The sequence below is a fragment of the Littorina saxatilis genome, linkage group LG17 (assembly GCF_037325665.1).
Source record: "Littorina saxatilis isolate snail1 linkage group LG17, US_GU_Lsax_2.0, whole genome shotgun sequence".
NCBI lineage: Eukaryota > Metazoa > Mollusca > Gastropoda > Littorinimorpha > Littorinidae > Littorina > Littorina saxatilis.
In genome coordinates this window covers 33,698,791-33,713,982 of record NC_090261.1, presented here as the reverse complement: position 1 = coordinate 33,713,982, position 15,192 = coordinate 33,698,791, and the positions used below count along the sequence as shown (strand labels likewise).

The 15,192-nt window shown below is 41.9% G+C and overlaps 1 protein-coding gene across 1 annotated transcript; it reads left to right on the top strand.

Annotated features, from left to right (window-relative positions):
• Positions 1 to 281: 281 nt before the first annotated feature.
• LOC138953267 (kelch domain-containing protein 3-like) lies at positions 282 to 12,890 on the top strand. The gene is made up of 8 exons (XM_070325067.1): positions 282 to 350; positions 6,380 to 6,742; positions 9,937 to 10,104; positions 10,561 to 10,676; positions 11,246 to 11,314; positions 11,978 to 12,197; positions 12,557 to 12,643; positions 12,856 to 12,890. Exons 2-8 carry the CDS (start codon positions 6,589 to 6,591, stop codon positions 12,888 to 12,890), a joined length of 849 nt encoding a protein of 282 aa, XP_070181168.1. The 5' UTR covers positions 282 to 350; positions 6,380 to 6,588.
• Positions 12,891 to 15,192: the final 2,302 nt, after the last annotated feature.

Here is a 15,192-nt window from a genome sequence, read left to right as displayed (position 1 = left end):
GAACAGTTTCAGGTAACTCTGAACAGCTGACTGCTCGGAAGGTATGCATGAACTGTTAGCAATCGCGTGCACATGCACCAAGAGGTGCAACTGCACCTTCGGTCTTCTTCTTCTGTTTTGCAACCACGGCACGGTCATGAATGACCATTATTGTTGCATGGTGGGGCGAAGAGAGGTCAGTTTGAAATAACAAAATAAAATAAAAATAAAGTAAAAATAAGAATAAGAGGGTTATTACTATGCACATAGTGAAATGTCAACTTCCGGTTAGAGACTAACAGGTGGCGCTGCTGAGTCAACATGGAGGTGTAAACAGAGAAGTTGGCAGGAGTTTTACGGAGGAATTTTGGGTCTGTATTATGGATTTGTTCACATTATCGTGTCGCTTTGCACGCATTAGAGACTGTGTTTGGCTGAGGTTGTTAAATTCAATGTGATATTTCTCAGTGTTTTGTAGATTGGTGTGTCTCCGCTATTTTGTCAGGTTATGTACTAACTGTTCGACTGCCACAGCTGATCTTGCAATATTTTCAGTATCTCCGAGGCTGTGGAAATTGCTACTTCCATTTTGGTGTCCGAAGTTACTTCGCTTAGACAGGGTGCAACAAATGCAGGTGATTTAAGCGTGTTGATTTCAATTAAATGATCGAATGTCTACACAGTTACAGTACCTCAAAGTCGAAGATACTGTCACAACAGTTCCAGTCGTTATCACCAAACGTACGTGGCGGGTCGCTGTAGCCCCTGAGATTAAAAGGTGCACTATTCCCCACTCTCGACAACATTACCATCACAACAAACGTATTCACCTAACACCCCCCCCCCCCAAAAAAAAAACACACTTAAAAAACAAAAGAAAAAGCGACGCAAATGAATTTTTCTGATAGTGACTAGTGAGACAAAATAAAGTTATATAGCTCTTTTGATGGACACGTGGGGGAATTCGGGAGCTGTGTTTGGATGGTCTCACACATCCCTATTGCGATCATCAAAGGATAACACTACGGAAGTTGGTAATTTTTTGCCGATATCCAAACGATATCGGCAATAGCAAAGACGCATGGTTCCGGTTTCTTCCACGTGTACATGGGTGCAACTCTGCCGGCTACACGCCGGCAGCCGGTTTTTGGTTTCATCGGCTGCCGATGTTTTTGTTCCAGGAGATTTTTTTTTTTTTTGCATTTTAAATAGTAAAAAAGCTGGACCCCAACTTTTGCCGGTTGTTGGAATTTTCCAGGTTGCACCCATACGTGTAAAAAGTACACGCATACCTCGCCAGGTTTGTTTCTGTGACTAGTCGACAGACGATGTCATTTGCTTTGTGTGTGTGTTTTTTGTTGCTTACTGTACATGACATACATTACATGTAAAATCCAGTCCTTTAACAGGCAACAAACCTTGCAAAGTTCAAGAAGCTGCAATCTGAAGCGACCTATCTCTGATTCTAGCAGACAATCTTTCCAATGTTTAACACAAAATCAGCAAACTCTCCTGTCACATTGAACATCCATTGTATAGTGCAATGTTGAAATGAAGTTACCGGTCTGAAACATTTAGTGGTCCGATATTTAGACTCAAACAAGTATAGTGCGACTCGTCTTCGACTCGTCGGCATTATACTTGTCTCGTCTAAATATCAGACCCTATTGCTATGCTGAAAACACAATAGCTGTTAATAATTATGACTATGAGCTAAATTAAATATATATGCAGTGTTGTTGCCAGCCTAAGAAGGCAATAGGTCATTTGGACCTCCCCCCAAAAAAACAATAGGTCGAAATGTCCTGGCTTTAAAAAAACAATAGGTCCAGTCTTCGCATTACCATGCCATAGTATTATATTGATGAGCTTTCCGCTGTTTTCGGTAATAGGTACACCGGCTGGTTCGGGTATTTCCGTAAACGCAGCCTCGAGTGTCAATGCCGACAAACACGGACTCGGCACCGAGTGCATTTTCACTCGTAGCAAACATGAGCATTTCGATCGGGGTTGTTTTCCGACTTTGCAACTCCCATTCCATTCATTGCAGACCTTGTCCGCCTTGTACGAATATGTATCAGTCAGTTGACCACCAAAACGTAAAAACTATCGGTCCATCGACCGGACAAGGCTAGGTACAATGCGTCAAATCAGAAAGGAATGCGTCAGAGACCGAAGACCGAGGCCTGGCAACAACACTGTATATATATATATATATATATGAAAGACCGTGGCTGTAAACCAGTTTGCGTGCCGCCGAAGTTGTGTTGTACACTGTGAGGATTTCAGCACGTTTCCGCGTGCTAGCTGACTCGACTGGAGATGAAGTTTAACTTTAAGTGAACCAAAATCATGATAATTTTGGGAAAAGTCATTGTAAAATGTAACTGTAAGTCCACTGATGGTCGGTCGTGTGTCTTTACAGCGAGGGGGACGTATTCGAGAGGTGAAAAGTACTAAGAAATAGGAGAAATAATCCGTCAGAGAAAAATTGGTCGTAATGTTGAGGGAACCGTAAAATAGAGGAGTCGTTCTGAAAGGTACCACTGTGTCATTAATTTCTGTAGTTTCTGTCAGCTTGGACCAATTTTTTTGCAGCTGAGTGCATATATTATTCATTTGATTGCATTACTGAGCTTCTGGTTAATTGACGGTAATTGTTGGGAAACTGTCAATAAGGTTAGCATTTATAAGTACCCCAAGGCTTGTTATGCAACAAAATGAATTACTCTGTTACGTTGCAAAGATAACAACAGGCTAGTAAAAACAACAGGTATTTATCTTATTGGCTTTGGGGATCAATTTTTTTAAGGAATTTGGGCTGCTATCCCTGGGAATAGCGTTTAGTGACAGAGGCACATCGGGCCACCCCCTTTGGGAGTCTTGGAGCTCTGCAATAGCTTTACGTAGCAAAGGTTTGGGTTCTGCTTTAAATTTTAGTCCATTAATGGCCTCTGCACATGTGAGAGTAGCTAGAGTATCGAACCCCTTGTGCACAAGAACTTCAGCTGCTATTGATGGAAATCTCACTGTCTCAACACCTGCAATGATCAAATTTAATAGGTCATCAATCAATCAATCAATATGAGGCTTATATCGCGCGTATTCCGTGGGTACAGTTCTAAGCGCAGGGATTTTTATTTTTTGTAATTTTTATTTTATGCAATTTATATCGCGCACATATTCAAGGCGCAGGGATTTATTTATGCCGTGTGAGATGGAATTTTTTTTACACAATACATCACGCATTCACATCGGCCAGCAGATCGCAGCCATTTCGGCGCATATCCTACTTTTCACGGCCTATTATTCCAAGTCACACGGGTATTTTGGTGGACATTTTTATCTGTGCCTTTTCAATTTTGCCAGGAAAGACCCTTTTGTCAATCGTGGGATCTTTAACGTGCACACCCCAATTTAGTGTACACGAAGGGACCTGGGTTTTTCGTCTCATCTGAAAGACTAGCACTTGAACCCACCACCTAGGTTAGGAAAGGGGGGGGGGGGGGGGAGAAAATTGCTAACGCCCTGACCCAGGGTCGAATTCGCAACCTCTCGCTTCCGAGCGCAAGTGCGTTACCACTCGGCCACCCAGTCCATGTGGTTGGAACTGATCGGGCAGAAACCCCATTCAACTACTCAACCCTCGTTTATCTAAATCTTGTCATGTCATCATTTTTCAAAATTTTGTAAAGAAAGTCTGTCCGATTGATTTCTCTCATTTTTGTCACACGTGTTTAAGCACATTCTGAAATTGCAGACAAAATATTAGCAAAATGTCAGCGAAGGCGATTTTCGGGGTCAATCGCTGTCGGATGTTTTTAAACTCCCGCCCACCCTGAGTGGTGATAGTGATCTCTCGTGATAGTGATCTTTCGTATCATTTTGGTGTGATCAGTATTGATTTTCCGGCTTTGTGCTAGTTTATGAATGAGATTTGATTACTGTATGAGCTGTTATCAAAATGAATTGCATTTGCAATAAAAGCTTAGTTCTTTGTCATCAGAATTTTGACACATACGCATGGTTTTTAATTTTGAGCAGCTGTAAGCCTGATTAGTTCCGTTGTCAGGATCAGGTACATTTTTTTTTCACTGATGTCAGCATTTTGGAACAATGTCAAAAACTGTCTTCATAATCTGACACGTAAGGCTCTGCTGCTCACTTTACTTGCCACAGCTAGAAGGAGCTCTCTCGGGCCTTCCCAAAGATACCTCGATCGAAAGTGACGGTTCTATCACACTTCGTTTTAGGCCTGATTTCTTGGCAAAATAATCAAAAGCCGCACCATCCCTCTCCCTTAATCAGGATTCCGCCTTTATCTACCATCCTAGCATCAGGAGACCCTGACATGGCAAATTGTTCCGTTAGAACACTCAGCAGCTATTTGTCTAGGACTGCTCCGTTAAGAGCTAAAGAGCAAAAACTCCTTTTCATCTCACTCAATTACAGCCCGGAGCAGAGACCTGTCACGGTTACCTTAGCTAGGTGGATGTCAACACTCATTAGACAAGCATATGACTGGTGGCATAAAGAAAAAAGGGGGGGGGGGCAGTCTGTTCTCCCTCTGTCGTCTGCAGCCTGGGCCTCATCTTTGGCCGTACTCAAGTCAGGGAGACTGTCTGAAGTGCTTGATTCAGCTTATTGGACGTCTGAAGACGTTTTCATAAACTTTTATTTGCGCGACATTGCAAGTACGCGACAAGATGGGACCAGCTCCTTGCCGGCTATGGTGGCCGCAGGGCAGGTTCTTTTCAAATCATAGAGTAAGTTACCCGTCACCTACATTAGCAATCTGCTATATGTTAGTCGGGGATATGTAATTTAATCCAAAATTTTAATAGTAAATTTTGATTTGATTAATATACTTACCCGACTCACATCGTTAATACCCTCCTGCCTACCCCGCTTAGGGTTTCCCTAAAAATGAACAGATCACTTCAGTGGGAGTGAGCTTTCACAACATGGCGGTGGTGGAGTCACGCGTGATAGGTCACGTGACGGTATGACCTTGACTCTTGTCTAACAGTGGGTTATAGGTCAAGGCCGTTCTTTTTTAGGGGGTTTAATTACTGCCCCTTTGGGGTGAAGCGTAGTTCAGCGTCTTAGCACTTAAACTGAAGTTAATGCTATGTGAGTCGGGTAAGTATATTAATCAAATCAAAATTTACTAATAAAATTTTGGATTATGATCAAGAATGCATCCTCTGTGAAGGATTTGTAATTGTATGGAGTCTTGCGTAATATTCCTGGACATTTTTGTAGGGTAGGTACTGGAGATGGGCATGGCTGCACCCACTGCAGGTGATATTTTCTGTTAGTGTTATTAGTTAATGTCAGGGTTGAAATCGAATCTGACCAGGTGGGTGTGTCAGCCTGAAAAGCTATTAGCTCGTTTGCAAAGCATAATGCACATTCACACTTATAAAGCAGCTGGGTTTTTGTTGATAATACATGTAGTCATTTTGGTATTTATCCACATGACATTGTTAGTCTGGGTAAGTTTTGGATGTTTGTAAGAATTCTTTGAGCATAATATTGCTTCTCAAAACCAAGAGTTTTGTGGGTACTTCAACAGAGATACATACATGTAATTCACACACTTTTACTCTCTAGATATAATTTAATATATAGAATTAAAGTATAATTTCTCATGCCTGTGACAACAACGCACATCAAGAGATCATGGTTGGCGTTTTATATTAATTACCGTGTTATATTGACCAAAGTGGTTGAGCACATGCAGTGGCACATGTGACATGGATGAATAAAGTCATGAATATTAAAACATAAGACAAAAGGTTATTTATTGTCCACATGCTGACAATACTGGTAATACATGTACTAAAAAAAAAAAAGCATTTTCAATTTGTAGTCATGTGCACAACACTTTCTACCCCACCAATGTTGACCAGTTTTTTTTTAGCCGAGACCAGCTGTGCTGCAGCAAGTCACTCAGAATTGTATTTACTGTGTAGTGACTGTGTATCAGCACGCTGGAATGCAGGCGTTCGATGGACGTTACAGGAAGCGACTGAAGCTAACAGTCTGAGCGGATATATCTGTACCTGGTCAGATAGAGCCATATGAGTGGGTACGGAAATATCCGTACCTGGGAGACAATGAGTTAAAGGACATTTTGGATGAAATAAAAGGAAGGCCTAGGACAATTAACTTGCTGACCACAGAAGCTGACTTCTTTCATCCTTTCTACTGTTTTCAGGGGTCGTGCTGCCTGTAATTTATGTAGTTTGACACAAATCAAGACCCATTTTGCACAGTAATACGGCAAAAATGAGAATGACACCTGAATAATGCAAAGTTTACACAAAATTGTGCAGTGAGTGTGTTTTGTTTACAAACGGCTCATAGTCATACATGTTTGCTCTTTCTTTTTCAGTGCATACGTCGCTCACCAGAATTTCTCCAAGGACTGTCCAGTAGTTCACCAGTGTTCAACCGATGCCGCAAATTCAACATCTGGGTGTCTAGGAAGACTACAGACTCCCAAGCCTTGAGACTGGAGAGAAATTTGAATGTGAAAAACAGCACATCACCATTCCTCACCAGCAAGACTAATACACCTGTGGGTGTTTATGCAAATGAACGATGCCTCGTTGGACTGTTCAGTTAGAAGGTGGCCCTCGCCGTGTAAACCATGCAGCAATATCCGCCGGGCATAAAATTTTCTCCTTTGGTGGTTACTGCACTGGGGAGGACTATGAACATACCAAGCCCATTGACGTACATGTCTTGAACACAGGTAAGTCTTACACTTTATAGATGCATATATCAGTCTATACTGGGATCAGTGCCAGTGCACAGGAAAATTGCTGTTCGGAAATTACACATAAATTCAAAGAAAGGCAAATTACTTTGAGTGGCTACGGCCGGCTCCTACTACTACGGAGACCTACCCAGAGTGGAAGTGCTATGGGAAGGCTGGGATCACACAGCCGAGTGTCATTCACTTAACGAATGCGACTTTGAGGGTGTTTACCTGACCAACACCGCAGGTGCAGCAGTTCTCCGGCCTGGTTGACGCCAGGATATATTATGACAGTAAGCGTAGAGTGCAGCCCTGTCATGTAGTCTCAAACCGAATTGGAAATCCAAAGCATCATCATTATAATCATCCTCATTTTATTAATCATCCAAAATTATAAATTGTCCTGGCTCTTATGGCCCTTCATGCCCGGAGCTCTCATGATGACCTTGGTCTCAGTGTTCTGTTCGATCCTTCCCTGAATAGTAGTTCTGCTGTCAGTCTTCAACGTGTGACGTTCTGGGAGGTCGATGGAGGGACGTGGTAGCGATCTGCTCTCTTGAGGGGACGCTCACTCAGTCTGGCTCCGCGACCTAAACAATGTCGTTAGTAGGGGGCATAGTAGGTAGTGGGCTGCGTCCGTTAGCTCGGGACAGACCCACCACTGAACACCATTAAAGTGACTCATCAGAAGTGCAGTGTCATCTTCCGAGGGTAGCCTACCGCAGCGACCCGACATCCCCCCCCCCCCCCCCCCCCCCCCCCTTGAGCGTATATGTAAAATTGACAAGTCTGGCAGCGGAACGAAATTCAGATGTGGATTGAGCAGTGAATGCAGAGACGGGGCGGTGTGAGAGCACAACGGGACAAGGAACAGGTGTTAAGACGAAGGAAAAAAAAATTACTTTGAGTGTAGTCTAGATGTTATTTAGAAGAGCACACTGTGAGTAAGATGAGAAGTTGGGGTGATACAAAATATGATGATCATGTTGTGAAGGCTATCCTTATTTGAGCCCAAAGTCGTCTTTGCGAAGAGTTTGCAAAGTCTTTTTTATTGAACATTCAGGGTAAAACTTTAACACTATTGTGACTAGCACTGCCACGGCGTTTACGTCCTGCCTGCCCAAGCTTGCCACCAAGAAACTTCCCAAAAATCAGTAACTGTAAAGAAATCTGTCTAGCAAGCTTGAATTAAGTCCAATCACCACCAAATTTTGTGTACTAATTCAAAAATGGATGCCCAGTTCAGTCGTGCTATTTATAAGTTTGTCACGCGATTTGTTTTAGCAAAGGGGGGTGAAAGGGGGATAATTTGTGTTTTTTAACGGTTTTTGGTGTGTTTTATTTTCGACTGCTTTTTTTAAAAGTTATTTTTTAACAGAAAGTATTATAAATAATGTTATAACCAAACAAGGTGTAAAACCTATGAATTAGCTGAAATATTGTTAACATTGTACACAGAAATAAGGAGACAGTACAAAGAAAAAAACAAGCAAATCACGCATTCACTCACAGCATCCTGACTCAAATGAAACAAAACTGTAGATCTAACACTCACCAAATGATGTCTAGGTAATCCATATTGAATATAAGTCACATTTTCACAACAAAGTACCAACTGTACACCTATGAACAATTCCAAAAGGATTTGAAGGCTCCAGCCATCCATTGTTATCAGTGCTGCCACGCCCCCATAGCTCCTACACGATTCCGAGATACATGTTCGTCTAGCAGTATCACCGCCAACCACGTGTAGTTTGCCGACTCGTACTAGCAACAACGGGACTGTTTCTTCCTCACTTTCACTGCTTGTATCGCTTTCGTGAGGCGAAAACGATACGTCCGAATCATGCTCTACGGGATCCTCTAGGTCCAACATCCGGAGAATCTCCTCCCGAGACAAGGCTCGCCTTTGATTCATTTTTTTTCCTCAAAAACGCACACAAATCAGGCGGATTTGCAAATGGCAGAAGGGGACGCCAAGTGTATCAAGGGAAACAACTCAATTTATTTGCAAGCTTCAAAAACCGGGAAGCAATCACGAGTCGTGTACCCTCTATGGCTGGTACTGAAAAATGCGCTTCCCGTCCATGGGCGTGTCAGCGCTGGTACTGATTTATCAGTGTCCCGTCGCGAAAGTGTTATGAACTCAGTGAGGGGTGGCTTGGAATTTTTTTGGTAACCTGACATAAATTGTACCTGACAGACCTGAAGAAAAGATAACTTTATCCCCGAGTACGCTAGTACTAGGGCTCAGCAGATTTTAATTGTCTGTCTGTCTGTCTGTCTCGACTTAACAGCTTATTGCTGGGAAACTACTGGGGGCAGTTTGTTCAAAAGTTGATACACTAACTTGATAATAGGTCCGATTGATCGTATTAAAACTTCATAATGTTACCTGGGACCTAAATGCGAAATAAACCACAAAAACGACTTGGCCGTAGGAGGAGTTCACACCGGCGGGGCAACACGCATCCATTGACCTGATAGAACAGCCGAACGCGTCACACAAAAATACGTCATGACAAAGTTACACGCAAAGCGAAAGAGACTTTGACGTCATTTACTTTTGTTCGGATTTTTCCGTCTGTTCCTAGCTTGTCAGTGAAGACCTGACATGAGTAAGCTTACCCAAAACGTCTTTGTTCTCTATTCTCATTGCAGCTGTGAAATAATCAGTCTTGTGTCTCGGTCGTGTAGGTACAGAGTTTGCTTCTGCAATCATTGTGTTCGTGTTGATGACGGCTTCATAAGACAAAATAATAAGCGAATCTATCGCGAGGAAGACGTTTATGTACAAATCACCGAACCCAACCCATTTTTTATGTGCATTTTTCTGAAGAATAAACTGCATGTGGTTAATTTCATCCGTTTAATGCTTGTCGAAACGAGCCATAAGGCTTTAGAAAAATAAAAGATTTCACGCATTGCTTGGCCATCTGATCACAGATGAGGTCGCAGTTTGTAGGTTGAATCTATGAATCGCCCAGAGATAGATCTGCATTTCTGGTCAGAAACCAACATTCACACCACAGACATTCCAAACATTTATATTTATTGAGCGAGCCAGTCTGAAGAGTACTCGGGTCCAGCGCGAGCGTTTTTTATTTGTTATGTGACCCTTTCAAATGAGATCTTAGGCTTGCCAGTAAGAACTCATTGCATCACTTTGTGATCTTTCTCTTGTGCAGTTTCTTTACGATGGCGCCTGCTACCAGCAGTGGGTCAAGAAGAGGAAGCAAACGTTCCCTATCAGCGTTACGGCCACACCGCAGTCAACTACAACGACTGTGCTTATATCTGGGGAGGCCGCAACGACACAGACGGGGCTTGTGGCATTCTCTTCTGCTTTGATACAGGTAAACTGCAGTTCTGCTCTGATTTGTGGGGCTATATGTTCATGTGTTACCAGTTTACTGTGCATTGAATACACCAAGGTTGCTGTTGTCATTGATGCATTCAAAAACTTGGAGCTTGGATATCACACAGGCGAATAGCTTTCACTTCAAGTATCCAATAATTAGAATGACAGCTAGCAGTCACAGTTTTGAAAGGAAAGGATTAGGAAAGAAGCAGCAGTTTTAGTTGATCATGAATATACGCTTACACTTTGTAGCATCTAAATTAAAATAGCTGCCTTTATTGTGCACAAACGAGCGCTTGAACTTTGTGGCAAGTAAAATAAAACTGCTGCTTTAATTGTGCAGAAACCTGGGCTTGAACTTTGTGGCTTGTGGATTGCTATTTTAATTGTGGACCAATGAGTTCTTGAACTTTGTGGCTTTTAAAGAAACATTTCTGCTTTAATTGAGCAGAGTCCTACACCTGGTCACGACCACCAATCAACGGTGAACCTCCTCCTGCCAGGGACGGACATTCCGCGTGTGTACTGGACCAGAAAATGTTTATTTTTGGTGGATATGAAGAAGTGGTAAGTGGGAAGTCAACTACTCCCCCTTAGACTCAAGACTCAACATTTTACTGTCCTTATAAAAACAAGGAAAATTGCCATTCAGTGATGGGCTGTTACAGACATAAAATACATCACATTTACTGAGGATTAAGAACTGAACCCTTTTGAATCTTGTGGAAAGACAGTTGTCAATGTCAAATTACTCACTCTCTAAACTCATTTTCTTCTCGACATCTGGGCTTGTACAATTTATAGGCTATTGTCCGGTAACAAACTTCAGACACATCTTGTCAGACATACAGTCCATGAGACATAGTATAATGAAGGCAGTTACGTCAAATGCAACAAGGAAGTTTGTTTTTAATTGGAAAAATACATGTGTAACAGGATTTAAGAAGGATATTTTTTGCAGGTCTTGTGCAGACTGGCATTAATTTTGCTAGTACATTAAAAAAAAAAAGAAAACGGAGAATGAATGAAAAATGATTATTCAAAGATTTGCTGTTGACTTTATGCTAACCTTTGCTTCAAGTGTTTTCCTGATAATTTGTTGGTAAAGTAATGTGGTCATGATTTCTGTTTTTCAGTCTGACCTGTTCTCAGATAGAATCTTTACCTTGGACTTCACAAATTTCTGCTGGGAGTATGTCAAAACTGTGAGTACAAATGCAAGTCAATTACTTTTATGTTTCTGATTGCGTTTCTCTTCATCAGAAATTGTACATGACTTCTTCTGTATCAGAGTCAGACAGTATCTTTAATCTTGCCTGTTTTCTCTCACGCTCTCTCCGCGGTCTGTCTCTCTCTCTCTCTCTCTTTCTCTCTCCCTCTCCCTCTCTCTCTCTTCCTCTCTCTCTCTCCTCTTTTCTTTCTCTTTTTCTCTCTCTCGCTCTCTCTTTCTCTCACTCCCTTTCTGTCTTTTTGACTGACTGTCTGATGATAGTGGTACTTGCAGTGTGAGATCTATCTGATGACACTTCCACAGCCAAATACAGAACACCTTCTATTGTCCCTTTGTCAACATTTATTGTTTTTACAAAAGTACATTTATTGCTATCATGAAATGGCACAATTTTGGTCCCCAGGGTATTTTTTCACTGCAGCTAGCTCAGCTGTGTGCATATTTTCACTTCAAGCAAAGCTTATGTGGTCTTGTAGAAACTGAAAGGAAGAGCACCCAAAGATTATTTGTTTATAAATTTACAAAAAGATGGTGTGCAAATTCTCTCTGCATGATGTAAAGTGTGTGTGTTTTTACAAAGATGCCAGATGGTGTACAAATTCTCATTGCATGATATAAAGTGTGTGTGTTTTTACAGAAAGGGACACCAGCAAAATGGCGTGACTTCCACACAGCTACAGCCATCGGCAGCAAAATGTACGTGTTTGGAGGCCGGAGCGATGAAGGGGGAGAGATGTTCACCAACAGAGAAATTTACTGCAACAAAATGCATGTGTACGACACAGACACCAACTCTTGGTCTACGCTACCCTCTCCACCCGGGGTGAAGCCTACTGGACGAAGAAGTCATTCAACGTGTGAGTGTTGGATTTTTTGTGTAATGTTACATTGTTGTTACTATTGTTAGATGAGGCAGAGAAATCCCAAACAGATAGATTGCTAACGTTCAAAATCAAGACTAAAAAAGCTAAGAAAGGTTAAATTATTTGAACGTTTAATTCAGGACAGACCCAAACATTCACAAGAACTTTAACATACTGGCCTTTAAAGTGGATGAACAATAAATAATGAGGTGTTTGACTAAATCTGTTCACCCCCACCCACTCAGATGTGTGTTTTCACTGAATATATAAATGAATGTTTTGGTTTTTGATAATCTTTTGTATGGAAATAATGAGATTGTTGACCTGTTTGTGTGTCTTTTTTTCCATTTCAGTTGAATACAACGGTTGTTTGTATGTCTTTGGCGGCTACAATGGCTTGCTGGACCACCACTTTCATGATCTATACACATATGATCCAGGTAAGGCCATTATGTACACACATGTACATATGTAAGCAGACAGGCACACAGACAGACACAGCGAGTCGAGCGACACAGACAGACTCACACATACAAGAAAAAGGTGCTCAAGCTTGGAGATTAAAAAATGGGCATATGTATACCTACAAACTTTAGCCTGGCTTGACGAATGCAGAAGAACACCTTATCCCATCATGTATTTCCCAATACAGTGGAGTCCGGGTACAACGAATCTCAAGGGTTTTAGTTGGTTATATCAGTAATTCGCTGTAGAGTTTTCAACCCTAAATGGCCTCAAGACAAGTTTTCCCAATCACCTTCAAATGATCGTCCCATCGATCTTTCCTTGGATAGTACAATCTCTGCATGTTTTCAACAGCTTCATAATATAATCCATAGAGAGAGGCAAACTAACAGCGGGAGGTGCATGAAAAGCGTCAGTTTTCATGATAAAACTTTGACTCGCTCATTCACGGGACATAACTGCACTCCGGACTGTCCACAGTGTTGAGCAATTTAGGAGACTTCACTGCCTGAGGAGAGTATTGATTCAAACGAACGCGTGGTTCTATATCGCGTCACTCGGTCACGGATCGGAGAAAACAAAAAAAACAGTTCCAGATTTCGAAACCATGTTCGTCAGCCATTGTTTTTAGCAAGACAGACCACATGTGCACGAGCTTCGCTGACGTACATCGCAAAATGTCATGACGTCACCACAACTTTCGGTTTTGGTTCGATCTGTTCCGTGCACCTCCCGCTGTTAGTTTGTTCAGAGTTCGCTCATCACGCGATGTGCACTGGTGTTTGTGTATTTTTGTGTATTTTTGTCTTTGAAGACAATTATTGACATCAGTTCGTTGTAGCCTTGTGACTTTTAGAGACCAAACGGCTCTGGGGCGATGAAAACGTGTTTGTGAAAAGAGGGGTTTGTTATGCAAATGAGTTCAAAAGGTTCGATGTAGCCGGAAAGTAACAAGTAAGAAATAGAAGGCTGTCTGCCGGGAAATCAATGGCAGTTTGTTAAAAGAGGGATTTCGTTATACCCAGGTTCGTTATAGCTGGACTCCACTGTACCTGTCCCACACAAGGAGAAGATTCATGAGAGAGGCTTTCAGAATGGTTATTCCTTGAATTCGTGAGCAAGGGAAGTAATCTGTCCTTGTGCACACATTTCGTTCATGTATTAGTTGGTCACTGCCATAATGTTTTGACTTAAACACAGACAGACAAGAGATAAATAGTGTCATTGTTGACACAGACATTTCTTTCTTTATTTGGTGTTTAACGTCGTTTTCAACCACGAAGGTTATATCGCGATGGTGACACAGACAGACAAGAGATAAATAGTGTCATTGTTGTAAAGTGAATGCTCAAGCATTTTTCCAGCATGGCTCATTTGGGAACAGGGGAAAGGGGGAAGGAGGAGGATCATTTGAAGTGGAACATTCTACATAGAACACAAGATTTTTTAAAGACAACAGAATACATTCCTGATGCCTTTGTCTCACTGTGTAGGCCACCACTCGGGCGATCGGACCATAACGTCATACACCTTGTCCCTAAATATAAACAGAAACTGAAACGAGATCAACCAAAAACTGTGTGTAAAAAGGTGTGGAGCCACGAAAATTCAGAGGAGCTGAAAGGCTGTTTTGAGAGTACAGACTGGCAAATGTTCTTTGACAGCAATGGGAACAACGAAGAGCTTGCCGACACTTTAACAGGGTACATTCAGTTCTGTGAAGAAACTGTGATCGAGACCAAAACTGTCACCATATATCCAAACAATAAACCGTGGATTACAAAGGATCTTAAAGCTGTATTGAACGAGAAGAAGATGGCCTTTTTGAATGGGGACAGTTCTAAAGTTAAAGAGTTTAATAAAGAGTTTCAGAGAAAGGTCAAACTAGCTAAATTGCAGTACAAAGATAAAGTTGAAAGATGTCTGTTTGTGGGGAACGCCAGTGCTGCCTGGAAGGGTTTGAATACGATGATGGGGAGGGACCAACGTCAGAACAGACCTGTGATTGATGACCCTCTTGTTTTTGCTAACGATTTGAACAGCTTTTATTCCCGATTCGATGTCAACAGTTATAAGGAAGAATCTGATAAGTTATGTGATTCTCTAGCACCATGTCCAGTTCAGTTTGAGGAAAAGGATGTCATAAAATGTTTTTCACGTATTAATGCAAGTAAGGCACCAGGCCCAGATGGTTTAGGCGGACGTGTTTTGAAAGTGTGTGCTGATCAGCTTGGTTCAGTTTTTACTCAGCTGTTTCAGCTCTTTCTCGATGTACATTTTATGCCTCGTTCCTGGAAAACTTCCACTATAACACCTGTACCCAAGAAACCAAACGCAAAAGAACTTATTGATTTTCGCCCTGTGGCACTGACTTCTGTTGTAGCGAAATGTATGGAGAGGCTTGTTTGTAACAAGCTCACTGAGTCTGTGGCAGATCGCATGGACCCCCTTCAGTTCGCATATAGGGCAAAGAGAGGCGTCGAAGATGCTACACTCACGCTTATCAACATGATTGTCAGCCATT

Bases quoted from the DNA above. Each gene is read 5' to 3' on its own strand.
- LOC138953267 (XM_070325067.1), top strand. From the start codon at position 6,589: ATGCCTCGTTGGACTGTTCAGTTAGAAGGTGGCCCTCGCCGTGTAAAC. The intron at 6,743-9,936 runs GTAAGTCTTACA...TCTCTTGTGCAG, and splicing joins CGTACATGTCTTGAACACAG to TTTCTTTACGATGGCGCCTG. The intron at 11,315-11,977 runs GTGAGTACAAAT...GTGTTTTTACAG, and splicing joins GCTGGGAGTATGTCAAAACT to AAAGGGACACCAGCAAAATG.